Below are 18,660 nucleotides of genomic sequence, written 5' to 3' on the forward strand. Positions count from 1 at the left end.
CAAGACCTTTATGTCTCTTTCAAGCATTTCTCACTGTGGTTTTGGTTGAGGACCAACTGACTGCATGCTCACACACCAACACCGTGTCACCTTCAGTGAGATGCTATCAGCTGTTAGGGCCTCCCTCCCAAATCCATAGAGTGAAGCCCTAATCCCCATGGGACAGTCTTTAGAGGTGAGTCTTTTGGGAGATTATTAAGTGTAAGTGAGGTCATGAGGATGAGACCCCCATGATGGGATTAGTGCCCTTATGAGAAGAGGACAGAGATCTTCTCTGTCCAGGAGCAGGCCCAGGAAGGGCCATGTGAGCACAGTGAGGTGACTGTCCACAAGCCAGGACAAGAGGCTTCACCAAAGACCGACCACGCTAGTACCTTGATCTTGGACCTCTAGGCTCCAGCACTGAGCAAAATAAATGTGTTGGTTGAGCCACCAAATCTATGGTATTTTTGTGATAATAGCTTGAGCTGACTGGGATGCAAGATGACTTTAATTCTCTTAAACTGAAAAGGCACAGAGAGCAGAGAAATAATGAATGTGCTGCTTCCTAAGGGAGTGTTTGATTCGTTTCTGAAAACCTGCTTCTGAACCTACAGAAAAACTCTTAGAAGGGAAGATTTCCATCATAATATTGACTGTTATAGATCTGAAGAAAAAAGATTCTGTTCTATAATATAATTACAATCTCCCTTCCCCAATTCTTCCTTCAAACTATCACTTTTTTCTTATTTTTACAAATTTTCATAGCTCTTGAGTTTCCTGATAGGTGATGGGCACTAAGGAGGGCACTCGAAGTAATGAGCACTAGGTGTTATATGCAACTATGAATCACTGACTTCTACCTCTGAAAACTAATAATAATACGGCATATGTTAATTAAACTGAATTCAAATAAAATATTAAAAAATAAACCAAAAAATAAAAATATTACTTATCTCTCTTAGCATGCAAGGAACCTAATACTATAACTATATGGAAACTCATTAAATGCAGAATCACCATGTAGAATTCTATATCCTTACTAGTGATATGCCATTTCTTCTAAGAAAGTTGTGTGTTTCCGAGAATTTTGACAAAGGATACATTATTTCACTGCTGGAAATTGGGCCTAATATAGCTGAGATTTCTACATGGTTACATGGCAACACAGGTTTTTTTTTTTTTTTCTAATATTTTACTTATTTATTTTGGAAGAGCAAGAGAGCGTGTGTGTGCTTGTGTGTGTGTGCGTGCACAAGTCGGGGAGGGACAGAGGCAGGGAGAGAGAGAATCTTTTTTTTCTTTTTGTATATTTTTTAATTGGAGTTCGATTTGTCAACATATAGCATAACACCCCTTGCTCATCCCGTCAAGTGCCCCCCTCAGTGCCCATCACCCAGTCACCCCAACCCCCAGCCCACCTCTCCTTCCATTACCCCTTGTTGGTTTCCCAGAGTTAGGAGTCTCTCATGTTTTGTCACCGAGAGAGAGAGAGAGAATCTCAGGCCGACTCCACGTCTGTCTCTGTCTGACATAGTGCTCTCCCCTACAACCATGAGATGGTGAACTGAGCCAAAATCAGGAGCCAGACACCTAACTGACTGAGCCACTGAGGTGCGCTCATGGTAACAAAGTTTTGCTCAAGCTACACGTGCTCCTTGTGGGCTCAGGGGGCAGGGGTGCATTTATTAATACAGAAACTCATATCCCATTATGACTCATATCCCATTATGTCAGCCACTCACCCTTGCTAATGAAACGTGATCTGCTGCCATCATGGATTAAGTGGTGTCAAGTCATTCAAACACACTTTTACCAAAAATTTCGTGCTTATTACATTTATCGAGAACTCTCACCCAAGCCAGTGCTGCATTTTATGCAAATGGGAAAACTGAGATTTGGGCCAGAAGTTACACTAAGAAAATCCCGTGCTAGGAAGAGAATTTGCCCCAGAACCTCGTGGGGCATGTGTTAAAAATGCATATTCCCTGCCTCCAGACCCAGAATTTCTGCCCTAAGAATTGGGCAGGATGGAAGCCAGAAATCTGGTTTAACAAGAACTGTGGGTGATTCTGAGGTCTTTGATCCACTTGAAAAACATGTTGTAGTTGTGTTGGGTCCTATATGGAGTTTAGAAATCACAAACAAAGAAACTACTCTGAGCAAGATGGGCAAAGGCAAAATTCTGAAGTTGGAACACTGTGCTCTGTTTTCAATTAATTTTCTCTCTTTTCAGGCACTTTAGGTGGCCTCGCTATTGGGTTTCCATGAGGCTCTTACCAAGCTCTGCAGATATTTTTTCATCCTTTTCTCTCTGTCCTCCCTCCCATGTTAAGCCTTGGGTGTCATGGCCAAGTTGGCAGCCAGATGTCTGATTAGCTCTCCATGCCAAGGGGTTATGAGTAGCCAATGCTTTAATGTGTGGTTCTCCAGAGTTTGTGTTCTTTTTAACAAAGGGCTCTAGGAAGTTGGGATGGTCTCTACAAGGGAGAAATCTCAAATTCTAAACTTCTAGATGCACTGGCAGTACAGCAGGGGAGGTCATTTTAGTCTGCTAGCCTCAATTCTCAGTGGGCCCCCTTGTGAAATCAACTCTGTTCCTAAGAATGTACAGGATTTCCTTTGCAGACTTATGTAGAAGTTGAAGAGGACAAGACTGACCACAAAAGGTATCGAGAGTGCCAAGTTCTTGTCTTCTAGCTTTGCTGATTTGTGTTGATAGGATCAAACTAGGAAAAAAAAAAATTGGCTAACATAACCCAAATTCACCTGACCTTAATATAATACTAACTTGACTCATAAAGCCAGTATAAGAGTTTGTTGTGGGAAATACCTCTTTCCAGGAGGAGGCTGTTCGACTCACAATGGAGTGACCCAGTTTCAGACATAGGAATTTGGAATCAGCAATCACTTGTGCTGTTCTCCCAGTGATTCTCTCTAACCCTCCTAGAGGCTGGAACCAAGCACCTTGATGATCTAGCAGAGGAGCAGAGGGTACAAGGTGGGTGACAAGGGGGCCCAGGATAACTCTGGCCTGTTAAAGAGAACTAGGTCTGGGTTCTCAATCTGGCCCTACTGCTCCTTAGCTGTGTGACCTTGGGTAAGTTACACGAGCTCCTTAGCCTCTGTCTACTGTCTGTAAAAATGGGAAGAACACTGGCACGTAGTAAACATTCAGCTCCTATTTCTATTACTGTCATATTATTGATTGAATTATTGAATGAGCCATTTTGGAAAAAGTTAGAGAGCTAAATTTGATGTTGGTGTACCAGCCTCTCTACAGGGGCAGACGTGGAAAGAGCGGGGAAATTTTGGTTACGCAAGAGACAACGGTGAGTAAGGGAGGCAGATGAAGTGCCAACATGCAGACTTTCCATTGTAGCATTCGGGATGGAACAAGACCTGGTTCCCCCTTTCTGGAAACTTCCCTGTGAGTGTCTATTCCAGATACGTCCTGCAGAAAGCTTGATGAGCACTGTCAGGGACACACAGAGCATGGCAAAGCTCAGGCACAGGTCAAAGACTTGAAGCGCCAGGTGGTACTCTTCGTAGTGTGGTGGGTCCACACAAACTGATGGGAATTTTGCATATGGAAACGGAAAGGCAACCGCATAACCGAGGTAGTCGGTCCCTGCAATCCCTGAAAGCGAGTAGAAGCCATATGGGCCAAGGAGGGCAGATTCCAATGCTACTGCAAGGTGGAGTGGACATCCCACCACGCTCAGAATCACAAAGGTGAAACTAGCTTCCCACTGGAAATAAAGCAAAAACAAATCGTTACCTTGGGGACTAAGCTCTTCAAAAGCTCCTCAGCAATATGAAGAAAGAAAGAAATGTCGGGCATTCATTCATCTCTTTCGCTGGGACGCGAGGGAGAGATGGGTTACGTCACAGCTTTCTCTTTTGGGCTCTTTGGTTCTCCTCCTGAATCTGCACTATGGAAGAATAATGTATCAACCAACCGGGCCAAAAGTGAAATGAATGCCATTGAACATCATGTGTTTATGTATCTTCTATCATGTGGACAGCCGGTGTGGGGTGAGAAAAACAAACACGAGTACACAGAATCCTTGCCTCATGCTGGCACTTGGGAGTCGGGGCATGCTCCAGGGCCCAGCAGCGCTCCATCCGGGGGCGTTCGTTAGAGATGTGGAATCTCACACCTCACCCAGATCGACTGAATCAGAATTTGCATATTAGCCGGATTCCCGGGTGATTCCCGGGTACACTGAAGTTTGAGCCGTGGGAAGGTGCATGATCGGATCAAGGTCGTCCTTCCATACCGTGGGATCGCTTGGCTCCATACTATTGAAAGGCAAGATAGCATAGATATTTCTCTCATTTCCCCTCATTTTCCCTCATCTGGGGGGAGAAGTAACCAAGACATTGGAAAGAGACCCCAAACTGAGGGGCTGAGCCTTAAAAGTTGATTAGACACAGAGGAGCCTGTAGATCCACTTCTTCAAAATGAAATTCAGGAGGATTCATGTCGGTTGTGTCCTCCCCAAACCATAATACTTAAATATTTACAAGTTTCCTAGTTTATTACTGAAACCCATCATTGTGGGGCATCAATCAGAGAGAATTCAGTGATAATCGGAAATCACGTTCTCTATGTTCCATCCCGACCCGGCAGAGATTTGACCTTCAAACCTACTCACCCATCGCACTCGGTGTCTGTGTCTTTACCAGGTACGTCCCGGTGCGCTCTCTGTGAGCCAACGGCAGAAGCGTGCCCGTCCTGATGGCCTGTGGGAGGAAAATGGAAAAATAACATCCGTGATAGAGTGTGCCCCTGGAAAGAGTTCAATCCGTCTCATGGTTTGACAACTTTATTATGAACTAGAAAGAACAGCAAATGGCTAAATGGATTTATGGCTCGCATCTCCTCCTCATCTGGGATGACAATGAGGAAAAGAAGCCATCAGTGTCATGAAGACATGATTCATACGCGCTCATTTTTTGATTTTCGGCGTTGCCTTTGCCATCACAATTATAACCTTCACTACTGTAAGGTGTCACTGCGGTAAAAGCTTGGCTTTATAACCCTCGCCATATGTTTTATTTTGATTAATTGTCGATTGTTCATCTTTCTCGCACATTGCTAAAATTGCAAAGGGGAGGAGCCGGAAAGGAAACATGTCACAGAACCCTGAAAACCTGCCCAGCGACGGCATGATCTTTGATTTTCCGCTTTTCTTTTGAGATTCCGCAGCCTCAGCCTGCTGGTGGGATGCAACTATGTGATTCTTGTTTGCTAGGAACAAAGATTATAATTAGAGGGACATTAATCGTTCTGGGTGCAGTGGTGTTCAGCTGTTCAAGAGGCTTTTTTTTGTTTTTGTTTTTTTTTAGTCTCCTTCCAGGGAAAAAGACCCAACTTGCAGAATGAAGACAGTTAAACAAAGGAAGGAATGGTGTCACCAGAACTGAGCAATATATAACAACAACAACAAAAATCCTAGGCTCATCTTTGAATCAGCTCTGGGTCCGATGAAGGAGACCTTTGTGGTCACTGAGCCTGGAAACCGCTTATTCCCGACCCATAAATCACTTGTTCCTGGTCAAGGAATGTTTTGAGGTTGACAGAGAAAACCAGGAAGAGGCTGAAATAAGATACAGAATGAGGGCAGGAGCAAAAGTAGTTACAAATTAGGTTTTCGACAGAGAAATCAATATAATTATATGTATAGTATACATACAAATGCATGCAAATTTAAGGGAGAAAAAAATATCAGAGTTTTTTACTAATACGGTTCTGGGGTATGCTGCTTCTGGAGCTTCTGTGTCCAGCCTGTTTTTTTTTTTTTTAAACAATATTTTATTTAAATTCAATTTGCCTGGATCCCTGGGTGGCGCAGCGGTTTGGCGCCTGCCTTTGGCCCAGGGCGCGATCCTGGAGACCCGGGATCGAATCCCACGTTAGGCTCCCGGTGCATGGAGCCTGCTTCTCCCTCTGCCTGTGTCTCTGCCTCTCTCTCTCTCTCTCTGTGACTATCATAAATAAATAAAAAAAAATTTAAATTCAATTTGCCAACATTTAGTATAACACCCTGCGCTCATCCCATCGGCTGCCCTCCTCAGGACCTGTCCCCCTGTTACCCCTCCGCCTCCCTCCACCCACCTCCCATCGGGCCTGTTTTTGTTGTTATTGCTGTTTGAGTTTGGTTTTTGTTTTTGTTTTTGAGTTCCAGCTCTTGATTTTCCTGGCATGTTTTATTTTGAACGTCCGACTTAGAGAATTTAGTTGTTGGGGGGTGTGTGTGTCTGTGTGTGTGCGCACACACGTTTGCACAAAACCTCTCGTGCAGCTAAGTCTGAAATTCCAGACGTGGTGGGGCCATAGCATAACACTCCCGTGGATAAAAACAGAACCATCTGTAGTCAGAAGAGGTTGGCTTGATTCTGCAAGAGGAAAGTTTCCAAGGGAGCCTGCAGAGGTCGAGCCAGCATAACTAGCACAACCAAACAGGGGAATTATGAGGAGCAGCCGAACCCTGATGCTGAGCCCGGGGCTCGTCTTTGCTTTCAGAGGCAAGGTGCTCTCCATGGACACGTCACTCCCGGGTGGGAGAGAAACCCTGGCCCCAGCAAGAACAACCCGGCTGGTGCAACTCCCGGGGGATGGCTGGCATCACTAGATGCTTAGATTCCAGGTTGCCTTAACTACTTTGGCGTCAACTGTTGCTTTCCTTTCAAAAGTTGAAAAATGCTGCAGGATGGCAGTGGCCTGTTATTTCTGTTGCAGCTGCCAGCTTGAATTTTGCTTTGTTTACACAAAACTTTGAAAAGATCTTTCATGGAGTGGGCTGGTGTATGAATGCCATTCAGTAACTTGTGAAATCCACCCTGTGGATGGCGGCGGCTCAGGAGCGAGCACACCCATCTCTCGTGGTGCCCCCGAGACTGAGGGTCAGGGGTCCCCTGAGTCACAGCCTCCCTTTTCTTGCTTTTTTTTTTTAAGTTTTATTTATTTATTTGAGAGATGGAGCGTGCACAAGTGCGTGGGGGTGTGGAGCAGAGGGGCAGGGAGAGGCCCGGCCGACTGTGGGCTGGGCAGGGACTGGGCTGCTGGGCTGCTGGGCTGCATCCCCCCCCCCCCCACCCCAGGTCATCACGGCCTGAGCCACAACCAGCACTGGGATGCTCACCTGACTGGGCCACCCAAGCACCCACTCTTTTCCTTTTTAGAAACCTTGTATTTAGAGAGGGGGAGGGAAAAGAATGCAAAAGGAAGAGTTTTGGGGGGTAGGGAAGAGAAGTCAAGTGGGAAAGGCAATGTGGGAGGCAAGAGCCGGGAGCCAGGCCTCATCCTCCCCCAGCGCCTTTGGCCTTGGCCAGCTTTCTGCTCCGCGGGCAGCTCCTGGGCCATCACTTGGGTTTGGCCAGAGTAGCTGATGGCACGACCATCGGGGTCCCCCCACCCAATCTTCAAAGCACCCCCACGAAGGACACAGTACCCAGGAGCCGATGAACTGGAGGAAGCGGGGAGGAGGCACAACAGACAGAGAGGAATCATTTTAAAACGGGCTAATTTATTCACTTGCAAACATCTAGCGGGGGTCTCCTACGAACACAGCTGCTGTGGGCACCGTGCGGCCCGTACACCGACGAACACTTGCTGAGCGCTCGCTTGGTGCCAGGCACGACGCTCCACGCTTCAGTACGCTCACTCACCTAACCCTGCTAACCATGGAGATCGTCTCCTACTTTTTAAACGAGGCACAGAGAGGCTCAATCTGATGAGCAGGCTCACGAAGTAATAGTCGTAGACATACTGGTTCCAACTTTCCCTGGAAGTTACAGTCCAGAGGCGACAATCATGCGCTTCGATGAATGTCCACCAAAGGAGGCAAGATGCTTTCCGTGTGAGAGGAGCCCAGGGACAAGATCCCGCTCCCAGGGGGAGGATCGCTGATGAAAGCATCGTGGGATGGGGATCCCTGGGGGGCTCAGGGGTTTGACCCCTGCCTTCGGCCCAGGACGTGGTCCTGGGGTCCCGGGATCCAGTCCTGCATTGGGCTCCCTGCATGGAGCCTGCTTCTCCCTCTTCCTGTGTCCCTGCCTCTCTCTCTGTGTGTCTCTCATGAATGCATAAATAAAATCTTTAAAAATAAATAAAAAATAAAAATGCACATAAACACAACTATTAAAAAAACATCTTCCATCATAACTTAAAAAAAAAAAAAGAAGATGAAGCATCGTGTGTTGAAGGGTGGATGTGATTCCAGGGGGAGAGGGCAGAGGGAAGGACTTTCTGGGCAGCCCGAGCACCCTGTGCCACAGGGAAGCCAGGCTCGGGGAACAGCGAGACAGGTGCCCAGAGGGGGGACAGGCTGGTTCTATGTACAAATGAGTAGATCAGGCTTGAGAGCCACCTTGGGGCCAGGTTGAGAAGGGCTTGGAAATTCAGGCTAACATATCTGGCCTTTGAACCACGAAGTCACACTGAAGGCTCTTGAAGAAGGAGCCTGACTGTCACAGCAGAGGTTTAGGAAGCTGAGCCTGTGGTCATGTGCACGATGGACTGGGAGGCAGGGAGGCCTGACGTCTCCATGGGAACTTGGTCTTCAAGCTTTAAACACATTATTTTATTTACTTTTTTTTTTTTTTTTTAAAGATTTCACCTTTTTAAAAGTAATCTCTACACCCAACGTGGAGCTTGAACCCACAGCCCGGAGATCAAGAGTCGTTAGCTCCACCGATGGAGCCAGCCAAGCATCCCCAGGCTTTATTTTAAAACCTCTATCCATAGCAAGAAATATATTTTGCATGATGGTCAAGATATAAATATTTTTATATCTAACCAAAATCATAATACCGTTATTATGTGTGATACACTCTGATTCTATTCTATTCTATTCTATTCTATTCTATTCTATTCTATTCTATTCTATTCTATTCTATTCTATTCTGGTTTTATAAGTGCTGCTAGCTTCCCAATAGATTGATTTCATAACTCATTAATGAATGGGTTCTCACAGTTTGGCTATTGACGTTATCCTGGTGTAAAACCCGGTGCGGGTGGGAAGTGATAAGGAGTGAGGGGGAGGTGGTGCACAGCGACGCTGAGAGGGAAGCGTGCACAGGGATGTGCTTTGCAGGACAGAGAAGGGTCAGGGCAATGGGATGGCCGGTGGGGTAGGAGCGGGGCCGAGGGCAGGCTGGTGTAGGGCACTGGCGCCCACATCACAGCCGCGGTGCATCCCTTGGCGACTGAGGCAGGCGGAGTCTCGTGCCTCATCCCGCATTTACTGAATCTGCGTTCACGGTTTAACAAGACCTGCAGGTGATTCATACGCACCTTATGGTTTGAGAAGCGCTAGTTTGGAGGGAAGGATCGAGTCAAAAGTCACTCTAGGGTTTGAAATTGGGTTCAGAGCCAGGAAAGTTAGGAAAAGAAATCATTGCTCTTGCTGGCGAGATGATTTGGGAGGGACAAGCTGAGCTTGGAGAGATAGAGGAGATCCAGGGGTACCTGGGGGGCTCAGGGGGTTGAACGTCTGCCTTCGGCTTGGGTCATGATCTCGGGATCCTGGGATCAAGCCCGCCCTCGGGCTCCCTGCTCAGCTCCCAGTCCGCTTCTCCCTCCCCCTCTGCACAACCCAGCCCCATGCACGTGTATGTGCACGCTCTCTCTCTAGTGAATGAATCAAAATCTTTTAAAATAATAATAATAATAGCAATAATCAAAATGAAAGAAATTTAGGGTATCCAAGTGGAAAACCGGCCATCAGGTGTTTGGGAATCATGGGACAGTTGAAGCTGTAAGAGGCTTGAGTGATGGTGTAATCAAGCCCCTTATCTGGCAGAGGAGGACCCGAGGGCCTCTCTCCGCAGGCCCCGGCTCCAGGCGGGGTCCAGGGCACAGCACTGCTGCTTGCTATTACCGAAGCCACTGGAGTTGCCAAGCCGCGTGCTCCAGGATTCAAGTCGAGCCCAGGCCGCAAGGCACTGTGACCTCCTCGCTGCATACTTTCTAGCAGCTGATGCCTTTAAATAGCCGGGGCCCGAAATGATAGGAAATCTGCTTATCACGTGGCTGTCAGAACAGAGCTAGGAGAGTCTGAGGACCAATGTTCGTGAAGAATTTAGAAAGTCTGGAATGAAGGCACTGAACACAGTACGTATCCCTTGTGGAAATCCATCTTCTATAAATCTCAAAAGAGAGAGGGAATCTTTTGCAAAAGGAAACATCAGTGTGATTGAAACATATAAATGGTTTTGCCACCAGAGCAGGATTCACTCTGCAGGCACGTTGAGAAGCTGGTGGGGTGGTAGCGGCGTCTGGGTGGCTCAGTTGGTTAAGCGTCTGACGTTGATTTTGTTACGATGTCAGGGCTGTGAGATGGAGCTTGGCGTAGGCCCCGGGTGCTCACCGGGGCGTTCGCTGGAGGGTCTCTCCCGCTCCTGCTCCCTCTGCCCTGCCCCCCATGCCCTCCCTCTCTGTCTCAAAAAAAAAAAAAATCTTTAAAAATAAAACAAAACCAAAAAAGTGACTGGTAAGGAAGGTTGTGGACTGAGTCAGAGACCTTTTAAAGTTGACCCCCATCAAAAAGAGCTGTGGTTTGCAAGGAAACTCACGATGAAAAGAAAAAAAAAATCATTGTTCCAAACTTAGACATCATAGAAAGAGTGAGCATTCTTATTGCTTTCCTTCTCATGAGGATTTTTTTTTCCTGCTTTAGTATAAATACCAGCTTGACTTTTGGTCCTTGCCGCCTAATCGGAGTTCAATGGTATGAAAAATTTTGGGCCGCCAGAGCACGGGACTCATTCACTTATTCAACCACATTTATTGAATATTTATTGAACCTGGTATGTGACTCTTTGTCCCAAGTGCTAGAGGTACAGCAGTAAAGAAAAAGAAAAAAAAATCCCACCCTTGTACATTATACACTTTTGGGGGAGGGGTATAAACAAACAAACAATAAATATATTATATAGTATATTACATGGTGATAAGGGTCATGGGGAACAGAATAGAACAGGGAATGAGAGGTTGGGGATGCTGGTTGTGGGGGAGATTTACAATTTTAAATCGGGTAGTGAGGGTAATGAAGGAAGGCATCAATGAGAAAGTGACTTTTCTTCAAAGAATTAGGGAACCAGGGAAGAATTAGGGAAGTTAGGGAACGAGCCATGTGTGGGAAGAGGCTTCAGGCAGAGAACAGACAGTGCAAAGGCCCTGAGGCAAATAGCACACCTTGGAATATTTGCAAACAACAAGGAGTCAGCATAGTGGTTAAGGGAATGGGAAGAGCTAAGGGAAGAGTGGTAGGAGATGAGGTCCCGAGGGTAACAGAATGGACAACTCAGCTGCTTACCTGGGAGTGGAACGGGAAGGCCAGCGGATGGCAAAAGAATAGGAAGGAAGGGTTTGATCAGAGGTTGGGCCCTGACCGATGGGATTCAGGGCAGGTGGCCTCCACATAGGCAACCCTGGCATATTGATTATTTTGAATTAAAGTTATTTAAGAAACAACTTGTACAAGAAGAACACGGAGACTCCTCCGTCCCCCCGAAAGAAGGAAACGGATCCCCATGTGAGGGGGGTACTCTCTCTGCACCCGGAGGGGAGCAGCTTTCCTCCCTCGCAGCACGGACCAAAGGCATGGTACCAACTCGCGTATGCACTGGGCTTTGAAAATTGGCAAAGCTCTTTACCACACAACCCGTGTTCAAACTGGATCATTCTCGCTGAGCATCTTAGGGTTAGTTTCGCACACACTCTCTTTACCTGCCAAATTCCTCATGTTAGAGGGAAAAGCACTGGAGAACTAGCCGACTGCAGGTCCTGCGCCTCACGACATACCAAGAACGTCAGAGTCGGGACTTGAACGTGGGCCCCATCTCACCCATCCCTCCTTTTGGATTCCAATTCCCCAGGCTGTCAATCTCAAAATCAAAAAGTCGCCCTGCCGGACACGGATCTTGTCATTTCTCTGGGTCTGACTGATAAAATAGATATTGGTGTAGAACAAGCCTATGTTCAATAATTTTTTTTATCCTAATTAAATCTCAGTATCTGTTGAATGTCCTATGAGAGACTGTAGGGATAGGCAAACCCATTGTAAGAAGGGGATACAGGGTTGGACTGTCATTGTGGTGTTGTCAAACTTTGGATCTGTTCTGAAGACAGAATTTTTAAAAATTAATAGAAAGTATCAGAATCCGTTTCACACAGAAGGCTAAATATTTTGTGGAACTTTTGTTATATGGATTCAGTTATACGAATATATCAAAATCTATTTACCTAGAGAGAATTATATAGATGTATTGACGTACTCTCTAGGTCCCGATGTAAAATGTTTTTCTTGCTCTGGGTCATCAACCAGGAGTGTGGCAGCTGCTTGGATAAATGTAACTGTCATCTTTGCATTCCAGTAGATGTTTAACAGATAATTCTTTGAAAGGACGTACGGGTTTAGGCAGGAGATGGGGAAAAGAGCAGATTGGCAAGACTGGGGAGGGAGACGTGGAAGAGTGTTTTGGAAAAGAAAAGAAAAAAGAGAAACCCTATACCATGCTTCCCCTGTTCAGTTCCACACTCTCATCATTCTGCTTTCCCCCATCTACCCACCATCCTCGAACCCCACGAGATGGAATATTTAAAAAATTGAGACCTTGTTCTTTTGTTTTTTTTTTTTCCTTTGTAACTCAAGCACGCAGTAGGCTATCAATGCGTATTTAATAAATAGGTTAAAATGATATGTTCTGGGGTCTTACTTTTAAGTGATATCCAAGTTAAAGCTAGATTTTTTTTAAGACTGAAAATGTTGCCTCTCTCAAGAGTAGCTACATTTTAATGGAAAGACTTTAAAGTCCAAATTCTCTAGTGTCCAATGGTGAACATCAGGCATCACGGGAAACAATGGGAGAGGGATTTGTTGCAAGTGTCTGTAACTCCCCTTAAATCATCCTGCTGGAGGACATCTATGTGCAAGGCTAGCTGTGTCCACATCCTTGCCCCAGAGAGCTGGGGTGCCAGCCCCACCCTCGTTTGTGCCATCATCCAACAAGCAGGCCTGGAGCACCTACCTGGTACCGGCTTGTACTGGGCACACGCACCCTTTCCTAATGAACCGCAAAGTTAGCGAGGAACGTCCTCCAACTTCTTGAATTACGTTCGGTTTAGACAGTTGTGTGCAAGGAAAAATGTGGGAGAATGAATATTTGGGGCTTGCAAATCTGTGGATCATGACGACACACCTCAGTGTTTGTAGTGAGAGCGTTCGTCTGAAAATTATTTTACGTTCTTCTCCATTTTTACGTTATTGTTGAAGGTTTACATTTTTCCCCCTAAATCCAAATTTCAAAAGATAGATCCCACTTTCTGAGACCATGAAGGTGAGAAGATTAAAGTAACGTTTTAAGAATTTCTTGAACAACAACAACAAAAAGATTTCTTGAACAGCATTTCAGTAGAGCACCCACGGTAGTAGAACCATAACACCATAGTAAGAAAGACCCTACACTTAGGAGGCAACTGGTAGAAATCAATGTTCTCCGGTAAGTGCTAATCTTCTGTAGGATTTTCACTTCTTTGTATCGTTGGAAAACTTAAACAGGCCATGTTACTCTTTTTCTACCTTCTCTCCCTTCTTTCTTTACCCTCTCAATATAGGTAATAAAATACTTTCCTACCAAAGCTCCATTCCAGATGGGGCAAGCAATCCAGACACTCCATCCTGTGAACCAAAGCTTGTACGAAAAGACAGGGAAGAAAGCAGTAACTCCAGAGGATACACTGAGAGCCCCCAGAGAAATGAGAATTCGGCCTGCGGCCTGGTATAGGCTCTGCATTTTCGTCCGTGACCTGGGTCCTGGTCCTGGATCTCAAAGATGTTTTGTTACCAAAACATGAGAGTATGTCAGGCCTCAGTAAACAGAAGTTTCTTAGAGACAGTAGCCATGACATGTGTGCACTGTTGATCTACTTGGAAACAAGCTTTTATTTGTTTCACCCAAGATAATGAAATGTAATGAAATAATCCTTGACATGAATTTGACACAATAAATTCTAATACTAGTTTACTGAGAATGAGAGAGAGAGAGAGAGAGAGGAGAGGGAAATCATTCCTCGTTTTGGATTACGGCCTCCATTCCCTTCATTCTGCTCTGGCGTGGGGAGTGCCCACTTCCTGGCTTAATCAGATTCAAAGGCTTGCTGACTGAGCTAATTGTTTCTCAACTCAACCTGCCTGGTGGTTCCAGCATAAAGCCAACATCCTTTGTGCACAATAGATCCACATTCCCAGCACAATTTCCCACAAACCAAAGTAAAAATAAGCACTCTGATCACTTTGCATCACATTTAATTTAAATGATTTAAAGCAAAAAAAACGAGACTTCTCCCCATCTTTCACAGTTCAATTCTACTACAATTGTGCTTGAAGTTTTGTTAAAGATTTCTGATGTGGCTTCACTCCCAAAGAGGCATAAGCTGCATTATATGGAGTCACGCCTCGTTTTAAGAAACCGGCTTCACCTTAGTTATTTTACTATAATTTAATCATCAAGTAGAGGACAAGGATGGAAGGGGATGTAGTTGTAACATAAACGCTGACGAGCAATTTATTAGTTGACCAAAATACCAATCTCCAATCATTCTTGGATCATAATTCAAATTCTAGATGTTGGGCTTATTCAAGCAACTGTAAAAGTTTATTTCTTAATTTCTCACGTACTTGTGAAAGTGGTGCATATTTGCTTTTGACTAGTAGGACACGTTTGTCTCTTCTAAGATAATATCTTGAAAACTCAGACCACTTGGGACGCCTGAGTGGCTCAGTGGTTGAACATCTGCCTTTGGCTCAGGTCATGACCCCCAGGGTCCCAGGATCGAGTCCCGCATCTCCCTCCCCGCAGGGAACCTGCTTCTCCCTGCCTGTGTCTCTGCCCTTCTCTGTGTGTCTCTCAGGAATAAATAAATAAAATCCTTTTTTTTTTTTTTTAATAAATAAAATCCTTAAAAAAGAAAACTCAGACCACTTTCTGAAGATATCTGAATACTTTTCCTATTCAATATTAATACCTTTTCTCCTAAAGGAGAATGATGAAAAATCATTTTATGAATGGAAATGTAGGTTTAGAACACACGTTTGGGCCTGAGACAGAGCTGGGATCCATTACCTGCCAGGTATGTGTCCTTGGGCAAGAGCAAGTTACCTGATGTTCCAGGACTGTTTCTTCCTATGGGAATAAAATCCGTGTTTATCGCACAGGTGGTGATTGAGAAAAGTAAATGAGCCACTACATGTGAGAGGCTCAGCACCGAGCTCTGCATAGGGAAGAAGCTTAGTTATCTACCAACTGTTACGTGGGGGTCGGTCTTGGGGGTTCTTTCAGCTGGGACAGAGGCGCTGTCATTACTGTTGCTTCTGTGCATCATCATATTGTGTCTTGATGCCTCTTAGGCAGCTCCCAAAGGCCCCTTCCATGTATGAGGAGGAGGGAAGCTTCTCTCGGATGCTCTGCTTTTTCCCCTTCTGCCTTTCTGCCCTTAACGGCCATGCCACTGCGCGCCCCAGATTCTGAAGCAGTTGCTTTCCTGGACATACAGGACCCAGGAAACCAGCCCAGGCTTTCTGCTATAGCTGTTCTTTCCCAGATCCTCTCAACACTGCGGGAGCATATTCTCTTTCTCTTTCTTCCTGAAGCCACCGGGTAAGCTCCACGAGGGCAGAGGCCTTCCAAGTCTTAGGCGTCCCCTAGCCATACGGGATGCTCCCAATACCTAGAATTGTGTCTGGCCCAGAGTAGATACTTAATATACAGTTGTTGAATTCATTAATTCACCAGCTAATTCATTAGGTCATTGGTGCTGGGCCCTTGCGGCCCCGAGGGTCTGCCCCCGTGTAGAGCTCCGTGTGCCCCCCATGCCACCGTGTGCCCAGCTAGTGTGTTCCCCTTGCTACAGAGGGAAGGGGGTCTGGGCTGAAGAAAGACTTGTTTGTTGTTGGTATTTGGTTTGGGCTGTTTTGACTTTTTCCTTTACTTTTTATCTCAAGGTTATAGCTACATAACATGTCAATATACTGTGGGTCAGATCATTCTCTCCTGTTTGCATGTTTGGAAAATAAAGACTGTTGAAATACTCATGTTAAACAGTACAAAGATGGCAAACAAAGAGAATTTTTTTTGTTGTTGTTTTAATCTGGGGCGAGGGGCCTTTTTTAAGCGTTTGTAACACTGACAGGCTAACCCTGACATTGCCAGTGTGACTTAGAAACCCGGATGTAGTCATGATTGGAAGAGTTGTTGCCCCCGAATGCAACGAAGAGAAGGGGCAGAGGTAGAGCTAGGGATTTCTTTGTGTGTGTGTGTGTGTGTGTGTGTGTGTGTATTTTTCTATGAACTAGGGATTTCTTGCTGGGAGTTTTCCCAGATGCACCTTTCTGCAAGAACCTATCTGTGCTCATGGCCTTAGAGCATAGAGACTTCCAGGGAGGGCAGCTACTGGGAAAGACGAGAAAGTCTAATTTCTGCTTCTGACCAGGGCTTCCTCCAAGCTCAGCCACGTCAGCTGGGTTCCTAGGACCCACCCCAAGACCCCTCCAGGACCTCTGGCCACTCCAGGGCTCCCTGCCTCCCACTGGGCACCACTGGAAGGTGGGTCTGTAATCCTCCCTGAAGGTGGTGGAGTCAAGATCTTTGCTGGCTGCTTTGCAGACCCTCCCTTCCCTCTTACCCAAGGGGATCCAGCAATCTTTGCTCAGGAAAGAATGGCGGAAGTTGCACCAAAGTCTTCAATCCAGCCTTGCTACAAACAAAAACAAAAGCAACAAAAACAAAACAAAACAAAAAGGGAAATGTGGCCTGGACCCTCCAGAAGAGGTGGGATAATGCCAGTGATGCTGACCTAGGGAGAGAAGCAGATGTGGTCACTCTCTACCTCTTCAGATACGTTCCTTTACATGTGAGCCCTGGAAGTAGCTCTGCATGTGCTAAAGGGCCTTGGGTTTTCTTAAAAGTCCGTTTCAAAGTTACAGACAGGGTCTGTTTTCGCCAAGATAAAAGAGAACGGAGCTCTAAACAAGAGATGAAATTCAACTGCTTTATTGTTCCAGTGGCTTCTGGGGACGGGCTTCATTTGTTTACATAGCAGAGAGTTAGCTCCTGCAGCACAAAGAGCATGAACTTTGACATCAGAAAGACCTGGGTTTGGTGCTAAGGATTCCATCTACTATATACAAAAGGAGTGAAAAATTAGAAAACTTACACTCTGCTAACCCCGCCGCAGTAACCGATTCAAACACAGTGGAAAAAATGACAGTTCTCAGATGGAAAATATGGCACTCGCCACCTTCACCAAGCCATCGAGCTTCATATCACCCCTTCCAGGACAAACTGACATCCCGGACTCCTGATATCACACCGTGGAAGGACACGCCTTCACTCACGTACTGTTTCTGGCAAAAATGCTTAGCTTGAGTCTCATCACAAAGAAACAGTCAGACAAATTCAGATCACAGGGACATTTTAAAAAGCACCAGCCTGGGCCCTTCAAAACTGTCCACGTCACAAAAGATAACAAAATATTCCTGAGACACTTGGGGAAACTTGAATATGGGTTTCAGGGGGCGCCCCGAGTGGCTGGGTCACTTGATCTCCTGACTCTTGCTTTCGGCTCAGGTCATGACCTCAGGGCTGTGGTGGGATCAAGCCCTGTATGGGGCTCAGCTCAGAGTCTGCAGGAGATTCCCTCTCTCCCTCTGCTCCTCTCCCCACCCCCGCTCTCTCTCTCAATAAATAAAGTCTTTAAAAAATAATAAAATAAAAATAAATATGGGTTTTATATTAGATAACAGTGTGTATCAGCGCTGAGTATCCTGGAGTACGAGTGACACGATAGTTATATGAGATAATGTCCCGTTGGTGAAACTAGTTAAGTCAGTGTTCCTTATGCTTTTTTTCGACATTTCTATAGGTCTGCAATTTTTAAGTTAAAATGTGAGGCAACAAAAGGAAAAAAAAATCAGCTTTCGTAACTGCATAAAATGAAAGGCCTAACGTTTACACAGACATACTGGCTCAATAATCCTTGAGAATATTGATGCCTGCAGGTCACGGTGTAAGGAATGTAAGGAAGAGCTGCTCTGAGCCCCCTTTTAGCACCAAGATGGCACCTGTCTTCCTGGAATAGGGACGATGGAACAGGTATGTTAGGTTGCCCTGTGAAGCTACACCTCTCATGTAGACACAGCGATGGGCACCTTTTATATACTCTTTTATCTTTCCAGCGATTCCAGTTTCTTCACTGCATTACAATCCTTTCTAAGGCTCCCTCCTAATGCACATTTCCTTCTGCTTTTTCCTAGCCGTTCGACTTCAACTTTGAGTGAACCCTCTCTTCTCATAATGGCTTGGGGTTTAAGGAGAGCAAAGTTCAATTTTTATCATCCCTAACTGGGAATTGTCAAATTTAAAGCCTTCCAATCTGCAAGATGTTGGAGCCCAAAGAGAGATTTGTGCACCAGCTTGTGCTTACCTAGTTTAGATTTTATCTGCCTTTTGTATATCTGACCCTCAAATGTGTTTTGGAATCATCTGGAATTTATCAGAATTTTCCCATGTTTTTGCAAAGCAAAACAACTTCAGTCTGTCACCGGCGAACTTGTGCAGCTAGCTGTCAGTTTGCTCTCCCAAGCCCTCCAGCTGCAAGGAAATGCTCTTATT

At 45.6% G+C, this 18,660-nt stretch overlaps 1 protein-coding gene across 1 annotated transcript; it reads right to left on the minus strand.

The window, feature by feature from the left end:
- Positions 1-3,093: 3,093 nt before the first annotated feature.
- On the minus strand, positions 3,094-13,785 carry TMEM212 (transmembrane protein 212). Its single transcript, XM_026007777.2, has 3 exons — positions 13,627-13,785; positions 4,669-4,728; positions 3,094-3,731 (listed from the first exon to the last, which is right to left on the minus strand). The coding sequence occupies exons 1-3, from the start codon at positions 13,783-13,785 to the stop codon at positions 3,228-3,230; spliced, it is 723 nt and encodes a 240-aa protein (XP_025863562.2). The 3' UTR covers positions 3,094-3,227.
- Positions 13,786-18,660: the final 4,875 nt, after the last annotated feature.

Source organism: Vulpes vulpes, chromosome 3 (genome assembly GCF_048418805.1).
Source record: "Vulpes vulpes isolate BD-2025 chromosome 3, VulVul3, whole genome shotgun sequence".
In the NCBI taxonomy this organism is placed as follows: Eukaryota; Metazoa; Chordata; class Mammalia; order Carnivora; family Canidae; genus Vulpes; species Vulpes vulpes.

Coding starts and splice junctions, on each gene's coding strand:
- TMEM212 (XM_026007777.2), bottom strand. CDS start 13,785: ATGCAGAGCCTATACCAGGCCGCAGGCCGAATTCTCATTTCTCTGGGG. Junction 4,729..13,626: donor CCATCTGGAATGGAGCTTTG/GTAGGAAAGTAT, acceptor TTCCTCCCACAG/GCCATCAGGACGGGCACGCT. Junction 3,732..4,668: donor AGCGCACCGGGACGTACCTG/GTAAAGACACAG, acceptor CTTTATTTCCAG/TGGGAAGCTAGTTTCACCTT.